The following is a 12112-nucleotide window of genomic DNA, read 5'->3' as shown; positions in this document are numbered from 1 at the left end:
TTTAATTTTTTTCTCTAAGCATTGATAAAAAAATTGCATTTATATCTAAGATTTACAAATATGATACAAGGCCATGACTTTTTTACATAAACAATTTTAGTTCAAAATTGGACAAAAATGATAAAATTTAACAAAATTCACAAATTATTTTGTAATATAAATGAACAAAAAGTTATATAGACAAAGATTGAAAATTTCAACAAACCTTCTATAATTATTTCATTTTTTAAGTAATGATCTAAAAATAGATATTTTAAGTCTATTGTAGGTAGTTATTATATAGTATAAACAAATCAATTCTTTAATATTATGACAATTTTTATCCCCCCCCCCCTCAATCACAACATAAATAATCCTTGTATCCTGATCTCATTGACACGGGTAGTACTAGTGTGTTACTGATCTCATTCTTAATAAGTATAATAATAAAAAAACAACACAACTCAGTTCATCATAGTAAGTTTATTTTTAATTTAACAATCCATATTGATTACCTACTGGATTGGATAATCTTTAGGAAAATCAGCTAATACACGTCCAACTGTAAAAACAAAAATAATTATTGAAGCAACTATTATTTTGTGTGTTTCGTGGATTTAAGATTCAAAAGTTGAAGTATATCTAACGGATTCTAATCCAGCATAATACTTAAATTAAGTAACTTAATGATATTTGAGTTAAAAGAGTGCATAGAGAAAATAAAGCATAGTAGAAGGCCATAATTTCAGATTAAAAAATGAAATTAATTAGGTTATTGCAAATATTCCTTTGAATCATTAATATGTTATATAATTTATTTAGATACTTGTTAGGAATTAGAATAACATCTAACAATTTCAATATTATCTACTCTATGTGTTTTAAATTGCACTCTTTTATCTTTAAATCTCACCAGTAAAGTATTTTAAGCAGATACTTACTTAGGGGATAATAGTATAAAGAATAATTAATGAGACTTGATTTTCCGTCTGAATCTGTAGATTCTGCAGTAGTCACTGCAAATTGGGAATTAGATCTGCAATTTACAAAAATTAATTTATTTCTGAATAAATAATACATTGATTGGTAATTTTCCATTGAGAACAGTTTGGTTGGGTGTTTTGACCAAACATTATTAGCCTGTTTGGGTGATTGAAACTGGTTTTACCTGGTGACTTTACTATGGACGTTCTTAAAAATTGTGTTTGTTTTTGAATATTTCTACCCCGGATCTATATCACAAGTAGAATTATCTATTTTATGTTTTAATATCAGTAATTCTAGCCATAATACTGAACTTCGAAAACATTATGTTTTTAAAATGTAATAAAAAATTATTTAATAAATAAAAAATAAAAATGATTATAAACCTGCTATGTGTCTATTGGCTATAATACCTACATTGCTTAAAAACCAAAAGTATATGAAAAGTATTGCGAATACTTTAATAAAAAATTTGAGTAGTGTTCGAACTATGATACAATTTGAGTATTTGAATAGTATTTAAATACATAAAAAATAAATATATTTGCAGAGTATTTACCGAAATACTTTTTAAATGTATTCTTTACAGGTCTGGACTTAGATATATATTTAGAAGGTTAGGTTAGGTTTGGAAATTTTAGAATAAATGAAAAATTACATACATCTGTGGTTCAGGAGCGCAATAATATTGTTTTAGGTATTTTCGTTTGCATGGAACTGAACAACATTCATCCACTATCCCTCTTGTTTTTCTGGTTTGTTGACTACCTGAAAATCAATATAAATAATTAGACAAAAATTTAATAAACCTATAATCATAATAAAATATTATATAATTGTTTATTGTATAAGTAAGTAATTCATACATTAAAATTCTTTATTTTACAGTAAATTTTATTATATTGTAATGTAAAGTAGGTAAAATGTATGTTTTAGGTGATTATAAAAAAAAAAAAAAAACTATTACAAATTAAGGTTAATTTTCTACCTATAAAAGATGTTTTTTAACTTGCACAAATTTCAAACATGTCAATAATATTATCATACATTTTTTTAAGTTTTAGTGCCTTTTTAAAATTACTGACACTCTTTACTTCCTTAACTATCCACCATAGTAAAAATAGTCGCTCATGTAGGACCTTTAGTAAATCAATGGCAGTAGTTTGGGTAAAGAGCTGGATAATAATGTGATTATAGCGTAGTATTATAATAGTATGATTAAATAGTAGGTAATATTACTTGTATAATTCTAATATATATTCAAATCATTTTGATAGTTAAAATTTGAGATAAAAAAAAATTGAAATTACAATAAAAGATGGACTTTTTAAATCACCCATTAAAATAAATAAATATTTCATTTCTAAAGCCTATAAATAAATCATGTAGGTATATATTAATAAGTAAACAACTTATTTGTCTTCGTACTTATTACTCTGCCCTTTTCAATAAAATAACAAAAAGTATTTCAAAAAAGTTTCTAAAGCTAATTCAATCATTATGAAATTAAACTTCCTGAGCGTCGTATAAAGTACTTGGGTAAAGGTATTCAAATATTTTTTAAAGGGTACTAGAACAAAATATTTTGAACATTCTCTTGAAGTATCTGTATTCAAAATCAAATACTAATTTTCCATTATTTGTTTAAGTTTACTTATACATTTTCCATTTTAGTTTTAATTTTTTTTTAATTGAGTAAAAAAATTAGACTGGATTCAGATTTTATTTTACAGTGAATGATACTCTGTTGAAATCCTAATACTTGAACAAAAGTATCAAGTGTATGTTTTGATAGTTACACCAAATGATATTGTGCAAAATTATCTCTCAAATTAACGTAATACATGAAAATCAGGTTTGTGTAATTAACTATTAGGTTAGAACAATAAAAATTTACTTTTACAATATTACCTCATAATATAATATGAATGTTAAAAAAAGCAATATTTTACAGTTTCGAGTTAATAATAACTAAGATGGGGTTTATAGCCGAGATTCGTCCAATGAATAATACTAGTTATCATTGATAATTATATACTATAGAGTAATTATATTTACCTTTATCTTCATTATAACGCCCATTGCAAATTATTGACATTTCAATAGCCAATTTTCCACCACAGAATTGCACTGGTTTTTCCCAGTAGGTTTTGTTGTTGATAATAGGCAACCCCAAAACTGCATTAGCACAAACTAACATTATTGTAATAAAAAATAAAACCTTCATGATTATCTGAAACATTCAACATATACTGTGGAATATATACCTATTATAAACAAAACAAAAAAATGAATTAAATTGCTTATTCAATAAAAAAAAAATAATATTAGTATGTATTGCTCTTGTTCATTATTTAATCAATATTTTTAATGAAGATCAATTGATATACTATTATATTATACTTTTAACACAATTTAAATACAGTTCTAAAAATTGATGTATGTAGCAATAGTGGTGTACACAGATATTTTCAATGAGATGGGTTATGTAAATCATTCATGTGTATATTGTATATGTCACATCCACATAGTAAAATCACTTGTTTCATGAAATGGAATATCCAAAATAGTGAAAATCGTCCAGATAGTGAATACATTTGACGAAAACACATTATATGGACATTACCTATATGGCTATATATGTACTTTGTGTTAGTATTATATTTGAATCAAGATTGCTATGTTATTTAGCAATAAATAATTAAATAATATTATATTACTATAATTGTATTTTATTTTATTGTATTGTATTGTATTATATGATATATAATATAATTATTCATTGCTTAATAACATAACAATCTTGTTTTATCTGTAATAATTACACTAAGTATACAATATAGGTATTGTTTATATAATGGGTTAGTTTTACATTAATAAATGCCACGGATAATTTAACTTAAAGAGCAGTTTGTTTATGGCGAATAATAGTAACATACCTTTATCGAGAAGATTCACTGTGTAGACTATATTTGATGGCTCGCTTTATCTGGTAGAAGAGTAACAAATTAGTTGTATAAACACTGTAGCTTAGGTAATTAAATTGTGATGCTTCAAGGTATAGCGCAGAATACGTAATGCGAGCAAGGTATGGCCCTACTTATGTATATCAGGACTCTAGGTAGAGAAGGTGTAGTATAAGTGGGGATTAAATGATCACACTCACGTGACAACGGTCCCTTAGGTGTAGGAGCGCATCAGAGTTCCTATTGTTACCTATTGTTCATTTCTACTGCTGAAATAAAATTCCACGTGTTTATTTAACATATAGGTACTTACGTATACCTACGAATATTAATATCACATATGTCCACGCCATATAAGATTTTTTTCGGCAGATACCTACCTGGAAGATAATCATATAGAATAGGCACAACGAGTGTAGTGAAATCGATAATAAGTGTAAATTTATAAAAGTCCAATCATTAAGGTTAAGGACGTCGTCTTCGCATTCGCTGTCTCTGTCTTTAAAACGTTGTAAATTGTACACCCCCTGTAATTTGTTTAAATCTGTTATTCGGTAGCCGGTAGGTAGTTAAATGGATAATGCATTAAGCTAAGAATTTAGGGTTTTCACTGATCAAATTATGATTCACCCGTTCAGTATGTCGGCGGCTTAATGTTTTTTTCAACTTACACAATTTGGACCTAAAATTCCTAGATGACTAGATCATTTCGTTACTAAATGTTTGCTATAGACTGGTGTATGGACAAGTCCAGGATCAGTAAATTTCGTATCTGACACTAACTGAAACACAATATTTCTACCCGGAAAGTGGCGAGAGCTGATGATCTCTGTGAAGATACTAACATTGTTTTTTCTAAAAATCGGAGATTAGTTAGTTAATGCATTCCAGCACTCAGTGGTAATAACTAATTAGTCTCCCTCTCCCAATGCTTTCCGAAAAAATTCGTACTTACATATATTATGGGTGCTATTTACCCGATGACAGGTTAGACAGGTTTTACTCACTATACAGTAAGTTAAAATACTGTTTCATGAATTATATATAAATGGTTCTGAAACATTTCACAGTGTAACTCATCTTAGAAAATGTATAAAGTTAAGGTTGGAAAATACTTACATAGCGACCAGTTGTTTCCATAAAGGAACGGGGGCGCACTGGTTTCAACTTGTTTCGCCTCCTAAAGCCCTATACTGTGCTCCGGTTCGTCCTTTGCTTGAATATGGTTCAGTCCTCTGAGGCCCCTCCACTGTTAGTATTCATAAAAAATTCCTCTGCATCGCGGCTTATAGATTTAATATCCCTACTCTCCTTATGACTCCTCTGTTAAACGTGCCCTGAATATTTCCTCACTATAGCTTACCATCGTCGTAAGTAATTATGTAGACAACTAAAATTATAACTAAAACTACAATTACAGTTAAAATTAACTATCAATGAAGCTACTTTATTTTAGTTTTTAACAACTGCTAATTCTAATATTAATTGTTTTTTAACTACAAGTCTACAACTACCACTATCTCTATTAGGTACCACAACTACTATGACATTTGATGATATGCTACTGTTATGTGAAAATCATATTGAAAAAAGCAGATCACTGCTGTTAAGTTTAAAATATATAGATAAGGTTTAAAATTAATTTTAAAATAATAAAAATATATAATTTTTAACCACACTTTTTCCACATAGAATACATAAATAAAATGTCACACTTGACTGTGTTGTCTATTTAGCAGTTATTATCATGTGTAGTTAACTTTAATAATGTTGAATGAATTGACCTATTAGCAAATTTAGGTAACTAAGTATGGTAGTGTGTCTCCTTAAACATTAAATATTTGACTCATAATTGTATAATCTTAAATATTAAAACTAAAATTTTAAAAGGATACAACAATATAGTACATTCATTAATAAGTTCAACGATGAGTTCTTTCTATACCTAAATCATAACTTATAAATCAAATTGCTTTAATAGTAAATGGTGATGATGAGACTAATTACAGATAGATATTTTTTTAATGTATACATATAATATACCTATAAGCAAATATAATGAACAAGTATTTACATGTTTCTATGCTTAGGAGTATTATTTATTGACTGATTTCATCAACTGGAGAGAATATATGATTTATAAGCGCATAATTATTATGTTATTTTATATTCTTGTTATCAAGCATATCAGTTTAAATCTGCCAAAAATTAACATTTATTCTATAGTTGAAACTCAATTAAAAATTACACATTTTTTAAACCATAAAGGGATACTTTTATTGTTATAACTTACATTATACTTATATTAAATGGGATCTAAAAAACATTAAAATCTCAATAAGGAAAATGTCGAAACTCTTAATAATTCATACTAACAAGGAAGAAGAATGTTTTACATTTTATATTTTATATTTATTCATAGTTACAATACTACAACATTGAACATAATACACAATAATAAAATATAGATTTGCAAAACAAACCTTTATCCACTGATTGATTTTATGCAATTAAGTATCCAACCATTGATTTCTTAAGTTTGTTATGGTTTATAGACAAAAAAAGAAAAAAAAATGTGCATTAAAAATTAAATACATATTCATATTACATACTTACATCCATATTTTCAATGTGCCCAGAATATTTTCAATATCTTATTCTATGGATTTGATTTTTTACATTTGTTATTGAAAAATGTTTTAATATTCATCTTAACTTAGTAAATACTTTATAATCGGTACTATTATTTAATAATTCACATTTAATTCAGTAAAATCACAAACTAGACCTCACTTAAGTTTACTTTTTAATTAGTGAAATTATTGAAAACTTGGTATACTTTAAGGCTTTGAGTCTTTGAACGAATATAGTGTTTTACTATTTTTCGTTTGTCATACCATTCTCAGCATAGGTATAAAATATTTTGAAATAATTTCATAAATGGTTTATGTTTTTCTGTAGGAATATTATGAGCTGAATCCCACAACCACCACTAAAAAGCTTGTTAATTGATTCAATTGCTTAAAAGTGTTAGGAGCATATTCATTACATTTTTAACGTTAAATATTATTTTATCAACTTAAAACATGAAAATGATTTTTGGTGCTATTTGAGTCAGTATAAACACACAAAATCAGTGTATAAGGTGATATCTCCAAGAAATATATAATTTAAATCTGAACTACCTACTATAAATTCATTAATCATAAATAACTAATTAGGATAGCCTTTAAGATATCTTTTAATTTGAATACAGATATATTATATAATACATTTTAAATTCAAAGTAATTTTATGCAAAATGTGTAGTTTATATTTTTCTAACTTGAATATGTCAGTTTCAACTAGAATTATTCTACTTCTCAAAAAATAAACAATGTATATAAAATAAGTGAATATAATATTGAATTTGGTGACAGGGATCATTTAAATATAGTTTTAAATTTATTTATGCAATATGATATTCCTATATTCATTTTTATCATTTATTATGGTTGTTACGATAAGTATGTGAAGTATAATAGAAATTCTTGTTTTTTGTAAACCTTATATATCAATTGCACTCTTCTCAAACTTTGTTCTTTCGTAGTTAAAATTATTATTTATTTATTTGATTAAATTTTAATTGATTGATTGATTTAAAAAGGATATTTTAATCTAATTATTTTAAATTTGAACCTCCCCTCTTAGAAACTAACCGTTGTCCGCTCTGCAAATCAAGGCTTTTGGAGACATTAATTTATTACTTTATTTAAATAATATGATTCTTAAAAGGTAATAAATATAAATATTATTATTATTTATAAGTCTCCTCTTACAAATAGTTATATGCATAATGTATTGAATTGTACACTGTCAAATTGACAACCAACATGGTAAATAACGCGCTTTACAATAGTTTCTTTAATAAATTGTTAAATCGAATAAAAATTTCAAAATATTTTGATTATTTTTGAACGATTTATAAACTTTTTAAATTTTCAAAGTTTTTAATTTTTTTCTCTAAGCATTGATAAAAAAATTGCATTTATATCTAAGATTTACAAATATGATACAAGGCCATGACTTTTTTACATAAACAATTTTAGTTCAAAATTGGACAAAAATGATAAAATTTAACAAAATTCACAAATTATTTTGTAATATAAATGAACAAAAAGTTATATAGACAAAGATTGAAAATTTCAACAAACCTTCTATAATTATTTCATTTTTTAAGTAATGATCTAAAAATAGATATTTTAAGTCTATTGTAGGTAGTTATTATATAGTATAAACAAATCAATTCTTTAATATTATGACAATTTTTATCCCCCCCCCCCTCAATCACAACATAAATAATCCTTGTATCCTGATCTCATTGACACGGGTAGTACTAGTGTGTTACTGATCTCATTCTTAATAAGTATAATAATAAAAAAACAACACAACTCAGTTCATCATAGTAAGTTTATTTTTAATTTAACAATCCATATTGATTACCTACTGGATTGGATAATCTTTTGGAAAATCAGCTAATACACGTCCAACTGTAAAAACAAAAATAATTATTGAAGCAACTTTTATTTTGTGTGTTTCGTGGATTTAAGATTCAAAAGTTGAAGTATATCTAACGGATTCTAATCCAGCATAATACTTAAATTAAGTAACTTAATGATATTTGAGTTAAAAGAGTGCATAGAGAAAATAAAGCATAGTAGAAGGCCATAATTTCAGATTAAAAAATGAAATTAATTAGGTTATTGCAAATATTCCTTTGAATCATTAATATGTTATATAATTTATTTAGTTACTTGTTAGGAATTAGAATAACATCTAACAATTTCAATATTATCTACTCTATGTGTTTTAAATTGCACTCTTTTATCTTTAAATCTCACCAGTAAAGTATTTTAAGCAGATACTTACTTAGGGGATAATAGTATAAAGAATAATTAATGAGACTTGATTTTCCGTCTGAATCTGTAGATTCTGCAGTAGTCACTGCAAATTGGGAATTAGATCTGCAATTTACAAAAATTAATTTATTTCTGAATAAATAATACATTGATTGGTAATTTTCCATTGAGAACAGTTTGGTTGGGTGTTTTGACCAAACATTATTAGCCTGTTTGGGTGATTGAAACTGGTTTTACCTGGTGACTTTACTATGGACGTTCTTAAAAATTGTGTTTGTTTTTGAATATTTCTACCCCGGATCTACATCACAAGTAGAATTATCTATTTTATGTTTTAATATCAGTAATTCTAGCCATAATACTGAACTTCGAAAACATTATGTTTTTAAAATGTAATAAAAAATTATTTAATAAATAAAAAATAAAAATGATTATAAACCTGCTATGTGTCTATTGGCTATAATACCTACATTGCTTAAAAACCAAAAGTATATGAAAAGTATTGCGAATACTTTAATAAAAAATTTGAGTAGTGTTCGAACTATGATACAATTTGAGTATTTGAATAGTATTTAAATACTTAAAAAATAAATATATTTGCAGAGTATTTACCGAAATACTTTTTAAATGTATTCTTTACAGGTCTGGACTTAGATATATATTTAGATAAGGTTTATTTACCAATATCTGTGATATGGATCATATGTTCGAATATTATGTACAATATTAGTTGTTACTGTAATATCAATATGTTTTTACAGTTAAGTGTTTATTATTTACTATTTATTATGTATTTTTTAAGTGACTTTATTTAAATCAAATACTTAATTAACAAAGTACATGACTAACATGTAATAAGTATTTTCATTTTTTTACGTTTGAACCTATTAGTAGTTATTGTTTATTCACTAAATAATGTAATTTTTTGTGAAATATAAAAAATTAATAGTTTAATAACTCGCTTATAATTTTACCTGTGTTTAAATATTTTGATTAAACGATCTATGCCTGTAGTGAGTGGTTAGCCAAGTCTCAAATAATTGGATAAATATCAGGCTACTTAAAATGAGTTTGAACAATTTTAACGTGCCAGATAAATTGAGCCATGACTATAATATATTTAATTTTTAAATAACCACAATAGGTATGAAAAGTATAAAATATGAAAATAAAAATATTTCACAACTTGAATTTGCTATAAACAAATAAAAAATATTACCTTGTACAATGTACATATAATATAAATAAATAAATATAAATATATTATAATATATTATATTTTTATGTATAACTTTGTAAATTCAAACATAAAGAAGCACATTTTCAATCATGCCTGTTAAATCTGGACAATCCTAAGCCTGTAAGAGTGAGAAGGAAAAAGTTTTTATGGGGAAACTTCATACGCCATATTAAACATAGGACGGACTCATCACTCATGATACTTTTTCTAAACGGAATTCTTTTAAAACGTTTGATAATTTTATCAAGAAGTTAGTTTTATTGAATAATCGATTTATATTTCCAATTTAAGATTACTAATCATAACCATTAAGCATCATTAAAATTTTAGAATAAATGAAAAATTACATACATCTGTGGTTCAGGAGCGCAATAATATTGTTTTAGGTATTTTCGTTTGCATGGAACTGAACAACATTCATCCACTATCCCTCTTGTTTTTCTGGTTTGTTGACTACCTGAAAATCAATATAAATAATTAGACAAAAATTTAATAAACCTATAATCATAATAAAATATTATATAATTGTTTATTGTATAAGTAAGTAATTCATACATTAAAATTCTTTATTTTACAGTAAATTTTATTATATTGTAATGTAAAGTAGGTAAAATGTATGTTTTAGGTGATAATAAAAATTTTTGATTTGAAAGATGGTTTTTGGCAAATAAAATCAAAACTGATACATTTTATTATTATATATATATAGGTAATATATATATATATATATATATATATATATATATTATTATATAATATTATATATTATTATCATTATTATACTTATTATTCTGTAGTTATTATCTTATATAAATTTAATTGTGTCATTGTATTAATTATTTAAATTATATATTATTGTATTATGTTAAACTGTTGTATAGGGCCCAGCCCGTTAACAAATAAATAAAATAAAAAATTAGATTTAGAGAGTTCTAAATTATGCACGTTTAGTATTTTTTGTTTCAATAGACTTCCCTTTAGAATAAATAATGCAGCTGAAATATGTCAAAAATGGAATATGAAAGTGTTCGGAAGTATTGAAATGTATTCATATAATATCTTGATGATATTTTAGTTTTTGGTAACACTGAGACTCAACATGATTGTGCATTAAAACAGGTTTTAGATTTGGCTATGAAAAATAATATTAAATTTAATAAAAACGCAATTTAATATAAGGTGATAAAGTTAATTACCTTGGACATACATTTTAAAATGAAACCAGATAGTGATCGTATTAAATCTATTTTCGAATATTAGGTACCAAAAACTATAAAAGATTTGCAAAGGTTTTTAGGTATGGTTAATTACGTCGGAAATTTTATTCCTAATCTGGCAATGTTGACTAAGCCACTAAGAGATCTTCTTACAAAGAATAATGAGTTTGTGTGGACATCAATACATAATGAGTGTGTAAATAAACTTAAAACATTAATTGCTAGTCCCTCCGTACTTAGAAACTATGATAACACAAAATACGTGATCATACAGGCAGATAGTAGTAAATTTGCCAATGGATGTGTTTTGTTACAAGAAGGCAGACCAGTCTGTTTTAAATCGAAAAGCTTATCTGAAACCGAAATTAACTACAGACAGGTTGATAAGGAATTTCTGTCAGTCTTATTTGCGTGCAAGGTATTTCATCATTATATTTATAGTAGACGCGTGACAGTCAGTGCCGTAGAAACCGCGGTGCGAGCGGTTCAATGCACCGGGGCCCCATGTTTCAATTTCTAATATGGGGCCCATACTTAAATAAAATAATATAAGAATTAAGAACCTATAATAAATAATAATTCATAATGTTTTAAATAGGATCATAACAATATAATATTAGTAATATAAATATTTAATGATAATGCTGTTAGTACTTTGTTATTGTTGTCGGTTAACAGTATAGATGTGTGTTGCGATTTGATAAATGTCAATATTTGATTTCTTGTTATCTTTGCAACTAAAAATAGAATTATTGGGAAAATGATTTTGTGCATTATTATCGGCTCGATACTGGACACGGGTTAGATTTATCAGGAATTCTAGAAAAT

At 25.7% G+C, this 12112-nt stretch overlaps 1 protein-coding gene across 1 annotated transcript; it reads right to left on the bottom strand.

The window, feature by feature from the left end:
- Nucleotides 1–494: 494 nt before the first annotated feature.
- Nucleotides 495–5390, bottom strand: LOC149061543 (insulin-like growth factor 2). Its single transcript, XM_089215021.1, has 5 exons — nt 3903–5390; nt 3022–3196; nt 1626–1731; nt 921–1015; nt 495–541 (listed from the first exon to the last, which is right to left on the bottom strand). The coding sequence occupies exons 2-5, from the start codon at nt 3188–3190 to the stop codon at nt 495–497; spliced, it is 417 nt and encodes a 138-aa protein (XP_089071147.1). The 5' UTR covers nt 3191–3196; nt 3903–5390.
- Between the last annotated feature and the right edge of the window lie 6722 nt (nt 5391–12112).

Source organism: Diuraphis noxia, unplaced genomic scaffold (genome assembly GCF_037042655.1).
Source record: "Diuraphis noxia isolate RWA-SAM2 unplaced genomic scaffold, SU_Dnox_SAM2 contig0001, whole genome shotgun sequence".
Taxonomy (NCBI): domain Eukaryota; kingdom Metazoa; phylum Arthropoda; class Insecta; order Hemiptera; family Aphididae; genus Diuraphis; species Diuraphis noxia.
This window is presented reverse-complemented; position numbering and strand designations above follow the sequence as displayed.

Bases quoted from the DNA above. Each gene is read 5' to 3' on its own strand.
- LOC149061543 (XM_089215021.1), bottom strand. From the start codon at position 3,190: ATGAAGGTTTTATTTTTTATTACAATAATGTTAGTTTGTGCTAATGCA. The intron at 1,732-3,021 runs GTAAATATAATT...ATTGATTTTCAG, and splicing joins GCGTTATAATGAAGATAAAG to GTAGTCAACAAACCAGAAAA. The intron at 1,016-1,625 runs GTATGTAATTTT...TGTAAATTGCAG, and splicing joins TGCGCTCCTGAACCACAGAT to ATCTAATTCCCAATTTGCAG.